At 40.5% G+C, this 19,679-nt stretch overlaps 1 protein-coding gene across 2 annotated transcripts in view; it reads right to left on the bottom strand.

Moving 5' to 3' along the window:
• The window catches only part of LOC119911855 (phospholipid-transporting ATPase ABCA1-like), a 172,056-nt gene that overhangs the window by 24,556 nt on the left and 127,821 nt on the right, over positions 1-19,679 (bottom strand). For both annotated transcript variants that reach the window (XM_038730823.1, XM_038730824.1), the window contains exons 38-44: positions 19,215-19,330; positions 18,417-18,561; positions 13,274-13,397; positions 10,166-10,295; positions 9,585-9,705; positions 3,359-3,421; positions 1,834-1,940 (exon numbers count right to left, since the gene is read on the bottom strand). In XM_038730823.1, coding sequence (XP_038586751.1) covers positions 1,834-1,940; positions 3,359-3,421; positions 9,585-9,705; positions 10,166-10,295; positions 13,274-13,397; positions 18,417-18,561; positions 19,215-19,330 — 806 coding nt within the window. The remainder of the gene's footprint in view (positions 1-1,833; positions 1,941-3,358; positions 3,422-9,584; positions 9,706-10,165; positions 10,296-13,273; positions 13,398-18,416; positions 18,562-19,214; positions 19,331-19,679) is intronic.

Below are 19,679 nucleotides of genomic sequence, written 5' to 3'. Positions count from 1 at the left end.
CATTGGCTGTGTCTAGAGGCTGCTGGATCTCAACAAGGCCACCGTGAAATGAAAGCTTTACTGATCTAATATTGTGTTTTGTTTTGTCTTTGATAAAGGTTCATGTCAATAGCTGGTTATACAGCCTTTAGCTTGTTCAGGTTGTTCCACCACAGCTTTTTAGGTAGCTCCACCCTTTTTAGTTTGTTAGCACCATGACACGATACACATTTTACAAGTTTACTGCCCTAAAATAGAGGCATCCATGTCCCTCCAACCATACAACAGGCAGTGAACTTGGCATCATACATGTGTATGAGTATAGTGTCTTTCTATATGTTAATGAAAGAAAATCACCAATCCAAACTAATTCTTATTTTAATTTATTGAAAAATGTCATCTGTTTGACTAACATTCTGTTTGCTTTTAGCCAAATAGCTAATAACATAGCCAAAAGCACAGATGCTAAATAAAAAAAGAAACATAACTTGCTTATATTCAATTTTGAAATGCTTGGCGGCAACAAGTGTGGCCAACAAGTGTGAAAATGACAAGGTGTGATTTTATGAGGAGTTGTATGGTTAATTAGTTAACTTTAAAGGTACTGGTGGGCGGATTCTTTTTACTTTTGTCTTCATGCTACACTGAGCTAATTGCTAGCTAGCTGTGTCTTCATATTTAGGGTAAAGACAAGACACTGATATCAATCTTCTCCTCTAACTCTTGGAAAGAATGCATATAAGAGTATTTCCCTGAATGTTGAACCATTCCTTTAAGAAAAACAATTATGGGTATAGTTTATACACACACACACACACACACACTTAACTTTCATTAAACACAATTACAACTGCGGCAGTCCACTGCTGCTGTCAGTTTGTTCTTGGTCTTTCACAAGAGAAAGCCAATGAACCATTACTGTCTGTTAGCAGGCTAGCTTTTCCAAGCTATTCCTGAGTGTTATGAGCGCACAATCTCAGATAAGAGAGACAATTGTCAGGAGAGCAAAAACTTCAATTTAAGAGATGGTGCTTTCTCTCTACTGACGATCATTTTGCTTGCCAATGCACAGAAAGCGCAATGAGCTGAAAACAGGAGTGTGGGCGTACTCACATCTGTTTTTCTCTCTTTTCAGTTTTTGTTTCCCCTAAAGGTTTCTGGGATTTTTCTTTTATCTCTGTTACCCATATTAATCAACATTAACACTGCTGTGTTAGGCCGTGTTCTCTTTAGCTCTCTTTCTTTGTTGAACACAAAGTCAATTACCAGATGTAAAAATGAACATCTATAGCAACCGCTGTGACGCAAAACCAACCGCAGCTTACACTCAGCCATGCTCGGATGTGCTGCCTCGTTGTTTGTTCCTAAAAATAGGGAAGCGTGAGTCTTCCTTCGCCCAAGTGCTTGAGTCCCATACTGCTGGTGTCAAGGTATTTTTTGGCATGTACAAAGATTTCTTATGACTGATTCTGTAAGGCAGATACACAAAACAGAGCGAGGTACAGGGCAAGGATGTGAAAAGGAATGAAATATGTGCAAGATGTGCAAGAGACAGGAAGAAAGCGAGAGCAGAGTCTTCAGCATTTCTGAGAATATCACAGTGAGGAGACATGAGAGAAGCAAAGTTGAAAAGGCAGAATGTATAAGAGATACCAAAACTACCTAGCCAAAAAAAAACAAAAACAAAGACAGAGAGTAAGAGAGAAATAGAAAGCTGTGTTACACAGAACAAGAGAAGCTGAGGAAGGGTGTAAGCTATAAAAAACACCATAGCTCAGTCCCCATCTGGGCAGCCATCTTGGGTGGCTAATTATGATGAGTTACTCGGTGCACTAGTGGGAGTTAGCGCCTCACCTGTATCCATTTAGGAAGGCCTCTCCACTGGAGACTGGGATGTCTCCTGTCAGCATCTTGAACGTGGTGGTTTTCCCAGCTCCGTTGATTCCGAGCAAACCAAAGCACTGATGGAGACAATGGGGAGGCCTCCGTTAGGAAAACAGTCTTTTGTAGATACAAGCCTCATTGTAAAACAGGAGACAATGGTGGCGGATGACGTTTCAAATATTCTGTATGATTAGCTTTCTTTTGAATAAATAAGTTCCATTAACCCCTTTAATGACGTTTATCTACAGACTGTGTAAATATTTATTCACTGCATTCTATCAGAACTACACATTATCCAGTATTTACGTCTGGTTCAGCGTAGCAAAATAAGAAATTAATATATTTCTGTACACAAACAAAACAAACGCTAAATCAACACGGCAGGCACACAGGAACAAATACTGTTAAAACCCAAGCATTCCCAACAGCATTTCTCCCTGCCTCTGTAAATTTCTACAACAAACACCACCCTTTCTCTGTCTTTTCTCCGTCATGCTGCACATTTGGCTTCCCTCCGGAGGGCATGCGGCAGGAAGTTGTCTCTGCGGAGCCCGGGCGGTCACGTGACCCGCCTTAGGTGCTCTGGCTCCGGCATAAATATTTGATTTCTGTCATTCATTGATCCCTGCTTGTTTGTGACCTATGCTTGTGAATGCATAGAAGCGGACTAAGCTTGATGTAAATAATGCATGGAAATGCAATGTGTGATCAGCAGAGCCCCGTGAATGGCAATATTCGACTGGCATTTACATTGGGCTTTGAGTAAACAGTGGAAGGGAGGATGGATACCGCAAAAAAGCCTGTGTGTGTGTAATGTGTAACATGTTATAATGAGTAAAGATCTATTACACTGACAGTACATCAATTTTACTTAAAGGTTCCTTCAAAAACTGTGTCAAAGTTGGCTTTCTTGTATTTGGTTAATTTAGTTTCCCGTTGCTAATTTACACGTGTATTGTGAATGTAAATATCACTGGGTCCTCATGTCTTCGCTTCACAGACTCCGTTGCTCTAGCAATGCTCTTCTGCTAGCCTTCTTGTGTGTTTTTAGCACACACATGCTTGGCAGTAGCATAATGGCAGAAAACAAACCCGATAAGGAGATTAGTGTTCCTCCTCACGCCTTCTCTAAGCGGCATTTGGAAGATATTTAGATTCGACTCAGTAAAAGACAAGACAGTGCCAAACACCAATTCAAATCTTCAAGTAATAATTGTAAACCGTAAACCAAAGCCCAGGCAGAGAATCTCTGCTCAATGCTCCCTGCTCTCATGTGGTATTATGTTGTAAATATTATCATAATTATTGTTGAATGTGTATAATTTAGTCAATTCATATCCAAATTTTATCTTCACAGGCAACACAGAATGGGCTTTTCTGGTGAATTTTAAAAAGTAAACAAATGTGTAAATCCAAGAAAGTCCTCTAACACGGACAAACACTGAGTCTATAGGCTTGAAAAGGTGCTTGTGTGATTCAGCAGCATTTGGCTCACCTCTGCAGCAGGTACGCCCACACATAGCCTGTCCACAGCAGGGGTGCTCTTCCGAGAGTATACCTGCAGGGAGCAGACAATAAAATGAATCAACCAGCCAGCCAGAAGCAGAGGGAGAGAAGGCAAGAGGCAGGGAAGGCTGGACAGCAGGAAGAGAGAAAGATAGCATGAGAAAATATGAAGCGATATAGCAGAGCAGCAGGGAAGAGTAGAGATGCGAAGAAGTAGGTGGGTAAAGGAGGGAGAGAGAAAGTAAAGGAAACAAATCTTAACAAGAAGGGATCATTTGCAACATTTAGAGCTGGCCAGATGGGAAGAGGTATTCAAAAAACACTTGCACAAGGGGGGTGGGGGACGTGAGCATTAGTATTTTTGGCTGCAGTGACAGTATTCATGAGGAAAACTGTCTCCACTTTGAGTACCACTTCAGAACCCTCAATAACCTTGTCAAGTCACCCAATATTTATGTATGGACACCAACTTTCGGTGCAGCCGCATTCAGTGGACTCAACATGCAGTGAAATGACATTACTGAAAAAAGCATGCTGTTCTTTACAAAATCTGTAAAACATGATGTAAGTAGATATCAAGTCTAAAAACCTACAGCCACACCAGGGATTGTGTATGCATGTGATGCTCATTACGCACTAGAAAACCAAATTTTTGGATAGATGAAGAGCGCAGAGACAACTTGGATTCTTGCCACTAGCAGCTCTCGGGCTTAGCTGTGCTTTGGGCTCAAGTGCTAAAGTAATGCTAGCATGCCTACAATTGCCATATTAAAATTGCATGCTACTACAATATTAATCACCACCTATTTAGGCCACTTTTTTGGGAAGTGGAACAAGCTTTAAACACAAACATTAACATATTATGAATGTGAGTGCTGGAGCATGTTAGCAGACGGCCCGCCTATTTACACATCCAGCAGACACAGAGCAACATTAGCATTTATTTGGAGTTGTGTGTCTGGCCACCTGATGAAGTCCAATATTCATTCTCCAAACGTATTGACGTTTAGCATTAATAAAATACAAAAGAGGCTGATGGGATTGGTTTAAGTAATATCCTGTTCTAAACTGAGGTGTTGGACCAGGTCAAATTCTGACTTGTTGGTGTTGCTACATGAAAAGTTATGGAATCGCATGAAGTCATGAATATTCATCGTCTGGTGACCATGAATATCTATACCAAATTTCAAGGCAGAGAAGCCATCCTTAAAGCTCCTCCCATGGCTAAAAATTAGACCCCATGAGGTGCAGAATCCAATCTCTATGGACCACATAGAGAACTTCTCACATTCTGATTGTGAGTCAGTATCCTGCAAAGATCATGGAGCGGCACTGGAAATGAGAAAGTGATTGATGTTTTTCACATCTCACTTGAAAACTTTCCATGCCGCATCCACATCCTCCCCCGCTGACCAGCCTCATCCACGCACGCTTGCTTTTAACTCTGCATTGTCAGACAATCTCACCAGAGGAGGTAAAGAAACCCCCACTTGAAGCAACATGATCTGTTACAATCTAAAAAAATACAGCCGGGCGAACATTCGACAAAATGAGGCATTTAGTGCATGAGGTGTTTTTCTACATCCAAGACTATGTTAGGGTTTGATATGATTTCAAAGTGGTTTGAAAGCAGTGTTGTCTTGCTGTATCACAGAAAGACAAGACAAGGCCTTTGTTGTGGATGCTGCATGTGACAGTCAAGACATTTAGCATTCAAAATCAAGGACAGCAATGTGTTCCTTTGAATTCTGAAAAAAGTGACTACTGTTGGCTGGGTTTTCGATTTTTAAAAAGTTGAAAACATAGTTCTCGATGACTGCTGTGTGTGTGTTTACGTGCCTGTATGTGAGTGTCAGAGAGTGTACGTTCATTAAAACAGTATAGTGAGGTTTCTCAGTATGAAGGATACATTTCCTGCACAGAATCTCAAGTAAACCAAATATCCACTATTAAAAACAGTCAACTGTCCCAGCTGCAGTCAGAATGCTACCAGGCAAATGTAAATTTAGAACTGCCACTTCAAGTTTGACAAACAATGTCATTGCATTTATTTCAGTTGGCACATCAAAAGCATTTGATAAAACAGGAGTTGCACTGATCCATTATTCTTTCAGTGCCATCTGGCAGCGGCACTCATCACTTATCAACCTGGTTACACATACTACTTTTTAGTGAAAGTTTGCAGCACTAAAGCAACATCAAAGCAGCAGATACATGTAAGGGGGGAAGGCAATTAAAGGACAAGTCCCCTCTGACTCGAGTGCCACAGCAGCTGGCATGATAAGCAATCAGATGAGACTGTTGAGACAGAATTTGATGGCGGCATTTGTATAAACCTAAAATACAACGTAGATTTAGTTTGGAAAATTAAAGACTCCGAATGCTGTATCTCAGATAGTTAATCATGACACTTTATATAATACAGGACTAGGACTAGACAGCATTTGGTTTATTCATGCCACAATTGGTTCTTATGACAGTAAAGACAATATAAACACAATATAAAGATCATCCTCACATCTATTTGTAATTTCACGTCCTATTTGTGTGTTTACTTTTCACCTACATATATAAATATGTTTTTACCAAATCATATAATTTGTACTTCTTGAAATTAACTGAGCCACTCCACAATCTTTCCAAGAACCCTTGGCAACTGCAGAAGTACCCCTGGTTAGGACTCATTGTGCAAAGGGATGTATAATATTTTGATAAGAGAATGAAATGAAAAAAGTACCAAAGAATATAAATGACATTGTGAGAAAGTAAAAATCACAAATGAAATAAAAAAAAAAAACAACTGAGAAAATACAAGAAAAAAGCCAATGTTGTACACAGGGTTCTACAAGGCTGCAAATGGTTTTGTACCAGAAGATACATATAAATTCAATTAAAATTCAAAGAGGCCCAGTTAGAGAAAATTTCCCGAATCAAAGGTCCAGAACATCATAGTGACTAACGTGCCTCATCATTCAGTACTATAACGTATAGTTGTATCAGCATATAGGCCTTTTTTTAGTCAACAACTGACTGACAATTTCAAATAATATTTCAACAATATTTACGGTCAGTTTTCACATCAAACTGGAGGGATAATAAATAATAGCTACTCAAATAATACATTCTAAATTTAAGTAAACTAAAGGCTGTATTTAAAAAAAAAAAAAAAACGTTTTTAAAATTATTTTAAAATATAGTGCTTAATTTCAGAAAAATAAAAAGTGTAGCTTGAAGTGACTGAAGTGCAATCTCAACCAATTTTTCCTCTTATGTACCACTTTCCTACTTTCTCTTGTTCAGTGAGAAACGTGAGCTCTGGCTAGGTTTGGAGATGTATGAGTATATGACTCAACTCAATGCTTTTCAAAATACACAGATTTGATGAGCAGCATCACATTTTGTAACACATGCAATTGTTCTGTGACTTTCTTGTGCAGCTAAACCGATACAGTAAATGCTAGAAAATCTGCTTGGGTTAAAACAATAATGCGCCGTCACAAAGTAGTGGTTCTCATTAATAAATCGGCTATAGGGTCGGGAATCAGGAGAGGACAACGGCTGGTTCCGGATTATTGACAATTAGTGACCTCTGATAAATAATTTGGTAGACAAAGGCAGCCCGTCTGTAACCCTACATAACAGCGCTCTTATCAAATGAGTCTCATCTCAACCACTTATATGCCAGGAGCACATATTATCACATAAGCGTACTTATAGTATGCCAAGGTGCCACTCATCACTCATTAGTCCCTCACTAGTCCTCAAACAGCTGTCACAAGGTTCTTTAAATCTTTCTCTGTCATCTTAGTGAGTGACTGGAAGGTTAAACTGACAGCACTGGGCCTGGAAAATGCTCACAGACAGACACACTTCCATTTCAGTCTCCATCGATTACAGTGCCGGCACTAATGCAGCAACTAAGTGGAGGCTAGCAGGTGGGGCGCTCCTATTTAGAGCAGCAGGAAAAGGAAGGGGAGGAGCAGGAATTTGACACATGATTGATGGCCTGTCAATCGCTTCAGAGGCATGCTTAGATTTATGACAGGGCTCAGCCTGTGGCGCACGGCCACCGAAGCCACACGCTCATTGATCAATTTGTTATCTACACCCCAAATGGATGGGGCACAGCTGTGGTGGGAGTCAATGAGGGCACGGCAGGAGGAATCCTGATGCCTTCTGCCACCGCGCTGCTGTTTTTGTGTGTTGATGGGCCACTGTCTCATCTCAGAGAAATATTATCAGCTATGAAGGTGTGTATGAACAATGGCTGCTTGTCAAGAGCAGACAACCTCAATCAAATGTAATCTAATATCTTACAATTTACAGTTCTAAAGCTGTCTTCATAGTAGTGATGTTGTGTTTTCACATGTTCACAGTGCTTTAAAAAAGTTCTCTCTACAAGGGAACGTTCTCTACTTCTTCTCCACACCTTTTCACCTTGCAAGATGATTTGTAATTCATTACCCTTCCAACTGTTTTATCCAGCGCTTGTTCGGTAATTACCCTAGGGAGTGTGCCTCACGTCTGTGAGCAATGAGTGAAAGATTATAAGTTATAGTGAGACTGAGAAAACCCAGGGAGTGAAGGAGTGGAGAAGGGTGGTAAGACGCAAAAGGGTGTTAGATCGTCCAGCTGTCGGCACTGGAGCTGCAAAGCAGGCTGCTGTGGTGACACTTCCTGCTGCCACGCCGCCCGCAGGGAGGGAACATCTGCCGATGGATGAAGCATAAATCTCATCGGTGTTGAGGCACGCACCGTAGCACCACGCTCGACTTCACCTACCGCAACGGAGGGTAGGTCCAGAGCTGTATAGGAGTTCAACCCTTTACATCCCTAAGAATGCAATCCTCCTTGGGTTCTCATGCCCACTGCAGACTAGCCACCTGTCGCCCCATCTTGCCTTGCAAACCGAGTAAAGTGGAGGAAAAAGCCACCCCCTCCTCCCACACACATCCACATGCACAGATAAAGTCAAAAAGTGTAAGCTTTCAATAGTTTAGGATATAACTGGGGTTATTACTGGATAATGTCAGAAAACAGTAACATGAGGCCTCATCAGAGAGGTTAATGGCAGGAGAAAAAACACAGTGTTGTTTCTTTCGGTTAGTCTCTCTGAAAAGCTCTGAAAAGGTTAGAGTAAAGAAATAGAACGAGAATAAGAGAAAAAAATATATATATATATTAGGGCTGGGCATTAACGCATTACTTAATTAACAATGACAATTACTGTTGATGTCCTATTTAGTAAACAGTAATAGATTCTGCAAACAGTTCAAGACAATTCAACTTCGGCAGTTGGCGGGCGTGTGCGTGAGGTGAGACTTGTCGCTGCACCTTCTGCTCGACCGCTTCCCCTCACTCTGACAGGGACACTTGCTACTTAAAATAGACTGTTTCTGCTGCTCCCTGATAAAAGAAAAATGTTTCTGCTGATACCTGTTCAGAAAACCCCCAAGAAAACAGGACTCTGATGGTAACTTGTTTTAACAAGCCAGATAAAAGGTAATGCCCTGGCAGTGGCAAATAGCTTTGGTTTTAAATTTGACTTGATTACATTAATATTTAAGTTGAGATTTACAAGAAATATTTTATTGCTATTGTAAAGGGAATACTGCTGGCAAAAAGCACCTTATTTGTTTAAAGCGTTTGCAAACCACATGTTGTTGCACTTTTGTGTACATAGCAGTACATTTAAATTAAAAGTGCGCAATACACTACTTTACTATGCGATTAATAGCGATTAATCGCAAGAACATCATGCAGTTAATCACGATGAAAAATTTTAATTGCTCAGCACTAATTTAGGATAGAATATAAATAATAAAATGGGTCCTAAAAATGTGTATATTGTGTGGATATTGGTCTGGTGTGTAGGAGTTTTTTTTTTCCACATGTGTAGACATTACATAACTTTGTACAGGCTGGAATGCAAAATATCAAAATGTGCAGGGCAAAGATTCACAGAGGCCAGAGTCAGAGAACAAAGTTCACCATCCTAATGACCAGAGGGACCAGAGGGAAGAAGCTTTCTGAGCGTCTCTGTGCTGAACAATTAAAAACAATCTCACATTTTATAAAAGACAAAGGAGATACAAACCAATAAACTTATCAATCATTCTCTGACTAAAAAACATTAAAAGAACTGACTAAAAATCATAAAAGCATATCATGTACCACAGTCAGAGCAATACTTTAGCAATAGCTCTGCAGAATACCTTAGTGAGGTCACAGATCCTCAGAAGGTCGTTCTGGGCCTTGCCTTCATAAACCCGCTTACGCTCCCGGGCAACATCGATATCCTCTTCCTCTGCAGATAACGACTTCCCCGAAATAAGCCTGGCGGAGAGAAGTCAACCACAGTTGGCATAACACCCTTCATTAAAATTAACATGAACTCGCTTGACAAATTATCTCGGTCAAAGTTTAAGCTCAGTGAAACAATCTCTGCAATTTTCACAAATAGTAAGAGCCACAGGCAGTAGTTTCCATGGCAACCTTGCTTCTGGAGTAATCACTCAGGCAAACAAAAACAAAAATAAATTTTAAAAATCGAGTAATATTTGCCAGACAGATTCACGCTGCAACAGATGTTTTTTTTTTATAAAAATGAATATGAAGTACATAAAAAATTAAAATGGGGGAGTAGAGGAAGGAATGGCTTGTCTGACTGAAACAAATACTGGATGAAAATACACAACTTTCCTGAAAACACGAACAACAGTAAGTAACACAAGGTCACTTTCAGATAGAGAGAAACTTTTTTTGGCCAGGATTTTGAGTTAATTCACTCCTTTACCTTGGTTTGCAGAAGAACTTATACTGGATGAGAATTGTGAGGGCAAACATGACAACTCCCTGGATAACCATGGCGAAAAGGTTCTTTCCCACCATTTCCCAGCTGAGTGGGTCCTTAAAACGGTCTTCTCCTGATTGGATGGGGGGAAAATGAGTTAAAAACTGGAAAAATGATAATAAATAATAAAGTCAATACACACAGGAAAAAAAGTTAAGTAATAAATGCATTAATGCTGTGTGTGTCATTTCATGTTGTTTTCCAGCTCTTATCTACAAGCTTAGGGGATGATTTTGCAGAAACATTGTCAAAACAAAAAGGAATTGCCAGATGTGTTTTTTCTTTCATGGACAGCCAAATACATCATCTTTGTCAAAAGTTAGCGGAGAGCTGGCACGTGTCAGCTCTTTGAAGTGTTTTTGAGACATATTCATTGGTGAAAGCCAACAGTTTAAAATGCCACTTAGCCTTAAAAATAAAATATGTACTTTCCCTGTTGAAGCCTCTTTTGGCTAATGAACACATAAGTAAGCCGTTGACAGCCCCCCCCCCCCTCTAATCATTTCTAACTCTGCCCTCTCTTTTTCCTGCCTCTCACAGCTTCTGCAGCCCATGAGCCCGAGGGGGCAGAGTAAGGAGACAAGGAAAACGAAAGCGCTTTCAGTCTCATTCTCTTGTAAATAGCCCCTCTCCACAAAAGCCCTTTAAGGTTGTGATTGCTTTTCTTCCCCTGCTCTCCGTCACCACCGCAAATGATTCCTCAAACTGCTATTTCCTCCTCCATCTGTCTACAGATAAGTCTCCTCTTCCTCTCTGATGTGCCTCTTTGGCTCTTGATGGCCCCCTCAACCTCGACTCCACCTGTACAACCCAGGCCCCCTCTTCTCCCTTTCTCTTGTCTAAATTTATCACATGTAGAGAGAAGAGCTCTTGAGGCGCTGTGTCACTGGTCAAACATTTTCCTTGATGATGGCATGTTGAAATAGCATTTTCAACGTAATAGTGTAGTGTCATTTTAAAGGGATGGCCTGTTGTTTCAGTGTTGTTTTAGGGTCTAATACATGGGGAAGAGAAATTAAGCTGTTTTATATTCAAAGGTACCCTGTAGAGTAGTGTAGGAATGGATGAATGTAGCATTGTATGTGCACAAGCATAATGCACGAGTATGCGGGTTATGAAATACAGATTCCTGCCAGTGTTTTCACACTATTCCAGAAGAAATGCAGCAATGCACCAGGATAAGCAGCGAGGAAGAAGACTGCTAGCAGGTAAACAGATTTCCCAAAGATTGGCTTTGCAGTTGTTTTATTGCAAGGATACATGCAATGGGGAATATTTAGAAAGGGTTTATGATCCTTTTTATGTGCTACACAGTCAAATTGTGTTTGTCCTTACTTAGGAAAGGACAGCACTGAGGTTTTGTGCTGGTAAACGCAGACGCAAAAACCGCTGCGCTTTCTTTAAAAACTCAGACACAGGATGAGAGGCTGAGGGTTGAAATTGTTATTGCACTGGTCTTTGCTAAGCAACACAAATTTAAAAAATGTTTATTATTATTGTTTATTGTTATTTTGACACAAATTTACCTTTTAGTTTCCTCGATTTGCCTATTTTCCCTGACTTTAAATGGCTCAGATCAAAGATTAAAAAAAAAAAAAAAGGCTCAGATCAGCTCCATTCCAGTGTGATGTGACTGAAGCAGGCGGTAACACTTATTAAGTAAGCTGTTATTATTAGTCTATTTTTATTATTTGTTTACAGAAGTAATCTTGTCAAAGGAGTGGCAAGTTTTAATCAAAATCAAGCGGCTTGTACTGCTTGCACAACTCATTTAATCAATGAACAAATCACATCATTTAACTAATATTTGCTCACAGACAGCCTTCCTCTTGCAGTATAAGAAAATACTTGCATTTCCAAATGTGTTTCTTTTATTCAAAATTTAAAGTTCAGCAGCAGAAAATGCTGTCAAAAAGGCCCGACATCACGTCTTTACTAAATCAGATCCAATCCAAATCAGTTTTTAAACGAAAATGATCTCCGTCCACACCAGCGTTTCAGAACTGATCTCCGTCTTTATTAAAACGACTGAAAACATAAAGTGGCCTTTCACGTACACTGGGCCGGTTTAAACATGAAGCGTATGGTCTACTCTTTTTCGGCCAAAGAAGAAAGTACTACTAGAGATGAAAAACCACACCAGATTTTATTGCATGGACCGACAAAGAGGTGGAACTGTTAGTGAGAGTAGCACGGGAGTCCAAAGCGATAGTGGCGGCAGAAAAGAGACCGGGAGTCGTCGCAAAGTAAATACGGCGAAATGCACACTGTACAAGTAAATAAGAGTTATTTGCACAATATTTTAATAAAAATACTAAAAACTAAAACACTGTCAGTAGCATTGTGTTTTTGCTTTGCATGACTGATAAGACCCAATCAGGAAGCCAAATGTGAGTGTCTGCTTCAGTCTTCCTTTTTTGACCGCACTAAAACGCTACCCTGGAGTTTTAAAACAAAACGGGGTCAGCAGCATTTTTTTTTTCTTCTCCCTTTTAGGTCTGAGGATTCTGTGTTTTAGTCCGGACTGGAGGTGCACGCGTAGCAAAAGTTCTCCGTTTGAAAATGAAAACATAGTAGTGTGGATGTGGCCTCAGTGAATAACCCTGCTTCGTAAATATCTCCCCAAGTTGTCTATGAAGATTCTCAGTCATCCAGGTCATAGTTATCCAAATCAAGGGCAACTGGACTTGGTTGAAGATCTTCAACCAAGTCCAGTTGCCCTTGATTTTAACCTTCGTTGGATATCTCCCCAAGTGTTCTGCTGAATGACAATAAATGTTGTTTGTTTAGAAGAAAACTCCACAGGGCGCCTTTAAAGTACAGACCTGTACATTCACATTCTGCTGAAATCATGTTGTAAGATATATTTTAGAACAAAATAAGTGCACGCAGGTAAACAGGTAGGTATATAGACAGGCAGGTAGGTAGAAAAAAAACAATCTGAAATAAATTGCCTTCCCTAACATTACTGTTACACGAAGTTAAATATTAAGATGAGTATTTTCTTCTCAAGGACTACTTGATATGCTGATAGTGGTGGTGGCCTCTTACCAAAACCGCTGAAGAGGGTGGCCATTGCCTGGTTCTTAGCCATGTCAATTAGCCCTCTGCCCAGACAGAAATGTGGGAATATCAGCAGCACCTGCTTCACTATGTTGTTGATGCGGGAGACATTCTGTAACACATGGAAAATGCACACAATCACACACACAAGATACATATTGGTGGCAGATAAATGCTTTGAATATTTAAGCCCTGACTGGGAATTAGCAAGTACAAGCCCAATATGATGCCTCGCCGCCTTGAATCAGCAGGGCCAGCGGCGTGAGAGGTTTGGAAGACAGCGTGTAGCGCCCTGACGCAAGCGTGGATAATTAACATCCTGCACTCCATTTGCATGCTGAGCGCTGGTGTGTTGCAGGGCTCCAAGTGGCACACCGAGGGAGCATGGAGCATCTAAGTTCAGCTACCTCCTTGATGCTGTAATTTAGCAGACGTTAGGGAACATACTGTGCGATAAGTGAGGGAGCACACGTACAGTATGTGTAAACACAAACTGATGAGGTGGTGCTCAGGTAAGCAGATGTTCATCATAACTACAGTAAGGGTAGAAGGAGCACCCGGAGACCAAAGAGACGCAGCTGAAAAATAACGAAGTGTGAGAACACCTCCTCTCTGTGTGTCTGCCTCGTTTCTTTCTTCCGATACCGTATACAAGAACAAAGAGACAGATACATTCAAACGCAAAGCCAAAGCATATTGTTTCACTGTTTCACAGAGCATACACAAAAAAGCCAGTCTTATCTTGACAGGGCATTTCCTAGCTGCAACTCGTCTTTCTCCCCAAAAATTGCACTGTCCCTTTCTTCCTCCCTTTCCTCCTGCCTGAGGCTACGATTCAATGATGGCCCAGTGAAGCACAAAAGAAATACTTAAATAAATGAAGACACAATGGATGGGGCTGTAACAAACTGGCTGAAATAAGGAAGTACGGGGGGGGGGGGGGGGGGGGGGGGGGGGGCAAAATATTACTACGTTTGGCGCAGCATGGCGTTCGAAAGCTAGATCATGCATTATGCATTCTGCTTCATTGCAGCAAAGTCTTCAAAGCTCTTGCATACATGGAGGGAGACTATAAATTCATCATTTTTGGGCAAGCCCAAGCAAAGAGTAGGTGGGGCGGGGGTGGCAGTGCATTTTGTTAAAGCTGTGTGCAAGATTTCCAGATGATGGCCATTATTGTCGCAGAATTTATTCATGGGTGCGTGTAACTGCTCTGTGATTTATTAGTTTTCCTGACTAAACTTTCAACTGGCAGTTGGGGATGAGTGCACGAAGCCTTATGAGTCTGTCAGCCTTAAAAAAAAACAATCCAAATGCAAGATTTAAAGATATTTTTGTCAAATAAATTGTTTTTTTACTCTTTAAAGGAATAGTTAGACATGCTGGGGAATTATTTGCTTTCTTGCAGAGAATTAGATGAGAAGATTGATACCACTATGTCTGTGCAGTGTGTCGTCAGAGCCAACAGCCGGTTAGCTTAGTTAGCATAGACTGCAAAAAGGAAAAAGCTATGCCGGCCCTGTTCAAAGGTGATAAAAACAAGCTCAAAATTCAAGCTGAAGAGCTATGCTGATATCTTGTATGCAAAGTCCTTTGGCCCCAATCTAAAATCAAAATTTATGCAGCAAAACACTCCAAGTAAAAAAGAAGAAAGCAATCTCACTTAATCGTCTCCACTTGTGGCAAAACATACGGTATTGTTCAAGATCAAAAGTGGGCACATTATCTGTGAGATGATTTTCTTTGCAAGAGTAGGTGGTCATTGGCCTGGTTTCTCTCAGGCAGATATGAGAGCATGATGAAAAGCCCTCATTGATCATGATGTCAAAGCAAACCTCCATATGTCCGGCAATGTGTTCAACAATAATTCATCATTCCTTTTTATCTGCACTTAAACATTTGCTTGAGGACTGAAAAGTACAAAGAACTGCAATCACAATTCATAGCTAAGAGTAAAATCCAGTGTAAACTTGGTGGGCAGATCATCTGAAAAATGAAACCCTTTCTTAAATCAATCCGTATTCATTACATTCAGAATAATCTGTTAAAGATTATGCCAAGAAAACACAACAGGGAAAAAATATGTATTAAATCTGTGACATTTTTATGACTAATTCTTATAATTGCTCATACTAATGGGAAAATGGGAGCTAAGGTGCGTTCAGGAACATTATTTTACATGATCAATTCCAATGAACAGTTTACTCTTAAATGCATTTCCTGAGCCAGTTTTTATGCTTGACTTCTATATCTAGTCTTTCCATTACAGTAAACTTGCTGGTTTTTCTGTTAAATATGCATGGACAGTTTTTGCAGTCGTGCTCCATGTTTATACCCAGAGATGACATTAACACTACTGGATATTTCCTTACTGTTTGCAAACATTTAATGTCAAACACATCTTTATCCCCCCCAGTTGTTTGCAAATGTATGCAAATGTTCAAATACGTGCACAAACGAGTCTAGGGATTTGCCGAAGGCACCTCTGTTCTTTACATTCGTAACATAAGCTTATACAGAGATAAAAAAAGTCAAAACAACAAACCGCAATGACCTTGGCTGAATGCGGCCCATCTGTCTGGCAGAGGAATGTGAAGAGACCTAATTTGAGATCAATACATGAAATAACACATCTTCTCTTGACTGGGTGTTCATTGAGGAGATCTAAGAGGCTCTTATTCGGGGATGATGAAATGCGGGACAATTTTACTCCTTACGTTTGTGCTATATGCCCATAAATCATCAAACGGTTTTGAAGGTGGTATGGTCTGCGAGGTGCTTATCTGACCCACATCGCTACTTGTGCTTATTCCCACAGCACGGCTTCATTCATAATGCCGGGAATCACAATGAGAGCGGACAGATACAATATACGGCTCAAACGGTCTAGGTAGATATTTTCTGGAGATGATATTCATGTTTTTTTAAGCTACTGCAGTGCTTGTGAAAAGGCTTGAGCGCTACCGACAAGCTAATCCAGACTGTAACAGTGATTTTTTTTAAGTGAGAAAAAACTTGACTTAGTCAGCTGTTACGAACAATTCACAATTTAAAACTTCTGCTTTTAAGGCCTATTTTAAAACTCCTGTCAATAAAGGCTGCTGGACTTCATACAATGCACTCCAAAAACACTACACGAGGAAGGCAGCACCTGGCCACACTGCCACACCTATCCTGGAAAATCTATCCATGCCTGTGTTTATCTCTGAGTGGCACGTGGTGGAGGTATTGACTCAGACACTGCTTCGAGCATACAAGGCAAGCTGGGATTGATGCAATCCACAGGGAGTTGGACACTCCTGAGGGGAAGAAAAATCTCCCATTGGTCTCGAGACAAAACTGGGGCACCGAGTCTGTAACACTGCAGCTCTGCTTTCTCACTCCGTTACTTTTTCTCCCGGAAAAAAATGGTGCTATGCCCAAAAGGGATCTAGATTCACCCTTTGCTTGAAAACAGAGTGAAGCCTGTAGCTTTACTTTTGAGCGACATTGTTTAACTAATGCCACCGCTGAGGAGTCTAAAAGTGATGAGACGGAGCTTTAGAAGAGTAGAAGTCGCAAAAAGGAGAAGACTGGGTTGATCTGTCATGCGTTGGATCTACCTTTTCTGCCTATCCAGGGCACATCAGGGCACTGTCGTGTCTACGTTTGCTGTTTTGTGAAGAGTCTGTTCCGTAGAGATATCCGCTCTGAACAGGGCACACATGGAAACCCGGAGGGATGTAACGGTTGGTGATTGATGTCGACCTGTTGGGTTCTCTTATCAGCAGTGAAATCAAGTCAGATTAGCAGAATTATCCTGAACCTCTGTCCCTGTCAAGTCTAAGAGAAACACTATCTCTGTCCCTAATGCCTTGGACAAGACAGTTGTGCCATAAATCCGTCCCTTTACACTGCAAGTGGGCAACATGCTGTCCATTAAATTATCACCACTGGCACCCTTTATGAGTAATACGCTCCACTGTATCAATAAATAAAGTGAATGCAGAGACAATAAAATGGCAACAACATTCTTTGAGGAGAGACATGCCAACCGAAAAATAGAAACTGATAATGAATGCTCGTGATAATGAAATCACAATGCAAATGAGGCAGCCTTGTTAGGAGACAGGAAATCATCCCATGCCATCGCCGAGCGGCGCCAGAGGAAGTCAGAGGCAGGCTGTGTCAGAGGGGACAGAGTGTGCAGAGGCAAAGTCTTTCAGAAAACATTACGCTCCGTCTGAAGTGTCGGATCAGAGCTGTGGGAGACATTCTGATGAAGCATCAGACGTATAAGGAGCTTGTCAGAGAGTAGCACGCCGTTGTGTCTTTTGACAAGGAATGAGTGATCAGCGCGAGGCTAAAAATATGAAGTGAAAAAAATCCAAAGGGTGGACGATGTATGCTAATCACTCAAGCAACAATTAAGTCTACAAATCTAATTAGACATGTTTAGTTCAGAGAGAAAATGGAGAAGACATCAAGAAAAGAAGATCATTTTCTCAATCATCACCACCTGTAAGGAATGGCGGTCCTGTTATTGAGATTTCTGGCTGTTGCACAAATTGTACAGTCAGAATAGGCCAATTTCTCTCTTTTGTTTTTATGAAATGTGATTTAAAATATAATCAAAAGTAAAACGACTGATACTCAACATCTCTCTCTCTCTCTCTCTCTCTCTCTCTCTCCTCCTAAGCTCTCCATTTCTTATGCAGTTCTTTTTTTGGTGTCTTTGTCTTTTTGATTCCCCTGAGACTGAATCAGCTTGCAGTTAAAATGAATACTTGGTGAAAGATGGATGAGTAAAGTTCTCCGAAGACTCAATTCTCACCAAACTATTAAACATTAAAGAGAATAGGGGGGAAAAAACTCCTTTGAAAAATCCTTGAGAGGATAAAGGAAATACTGTATATTAAAAGTTAAACCAGGTGGGTACACATTCCACCCACATGCGAATGGAAGCCTTTGCTTTCAAAACACAGAGCGTTTATCTATGATTCAAGTCTTAATTAGCCATCCACTGCTATAGCTTCCAAATATATTTTTTATGCAGCTATGGGAACCTGAATGTCTGTAACTGTGCAGTCTCCTATTTTTTCCATCCAATCCACAATATGTGTGTGTGTGTTTGCATGTGAATGCCACTTACATCATCATCAAAGAGCTCCATAACAAAGGTGGCCACGCTGCCGTTAATACCAATGAAGAGGTTGATGCAGGTCAGCACCACGTAGGCTGTGCTGGGCACGCTGAAGATGAAGGAGGCGGGGTACATCATGGGGGTGATGGACCAGCTGCAGAAAAAACACAAGACACTGTCACACAAAACAGACAGACAGGGCAAACAAGGGTCCCACGACCTGATTCAACAACACTGCTGTATAGTTTAAGACAAAATAGAAAAGTACCGAATTTAAAAGATCACCTGAGGATTTACTTTCAGCAGACCATCCTCATTCAACTCAACACCAGCGGTTATGTGACAGCAGTGGCCAATTTAGTTAGCAGAATTTAAATAAATGCTGAACTATAAAGACATAATCTTGTCAACCAGGAACCTCTAATACCTGGAAAAGTACGATAATTGCTTGCTGTCGGTATTTGATTGGTGGTGATGGTCTTCTAACTAAAATAAATCTTTTTTTTTGCTCCTTAAATGTCCAAACGGATGTATATACGCCGACAAGAAAACATAAGCAGCACACGTTGCACAATCAAGCAACTTTCACCATGTGGGATCATAATGCTCATTTCCAGCGTAGGGACAACCACTATGCCATTTTTTCTTCAAAACTTGTTAGAGTGGTAGAAAAGACATTCACGATGGCCACTAAACAAAATGAAGTGCTGCTTGTACCCCAGGTATTGCCGTACTTGAAAGAGTAAACAATTTGACCAGAAATAACTCAGGGGAATACTGGAAGTACTGACTTTTTGATTTACTTACCCATACAGAATAAGCAGCAGAATCAAAGCAGGCAGGTTAGCAGGTGAAACATAGGCTTTTTGCTGAAAGCTGAGGAAGATCCCAATCACAATCAAACATGGGATGATGTAGTTACACTGTCAAAGCAAACATAAACAAAAAAATGAGCAGCTAACCCCATCAGAAGTATAGGGGCCAGTGCATGGTTAAGATATTGCTCTTTAGGGCCTTAGTGACAACATATAAAGCTTTCTTTTGAAATTGTATTTATCATATTTTTCAGACAAACTGAAAAAATTTGTAATTATGAAATCTGTAGATTACTTTATTTTAATTAGCTCTTAAAAATACCCATCTTTAATTTTCTAATTAATTCAGTGAATAACAGACCCATCCGATTCTCTCCTGTTTGAGGCAAGTGGTCGCTCGACGACACACTGAACAAGAACAAGTCTACAAGGGTTTTTATAAAATGTTCAACCAAGA

Source organism: Micropterus salmoides, unplaced genomic scaffold (assembly GCF_014851395.1).
Source record: "Micropterus salmoides isolate LMB-PRFRI ecotype aquatic unplaced genomic scaffold, ASM1485139v1 Ms_hic_scaffold_2, whole genome shotgun sequence".
Taxonomy (NCBI): domain Eukaryota; kingdom Metazoa; phylum Chordata; class Actinopteri; order Centrarchiformes; family Centrarchidae; genus Micropterus; species Micropterus salmoides.
Note: the sequence above shows the minus strand (reverse complement) of the source record. Positions and strands in the feature narration are given on the sequence as shown.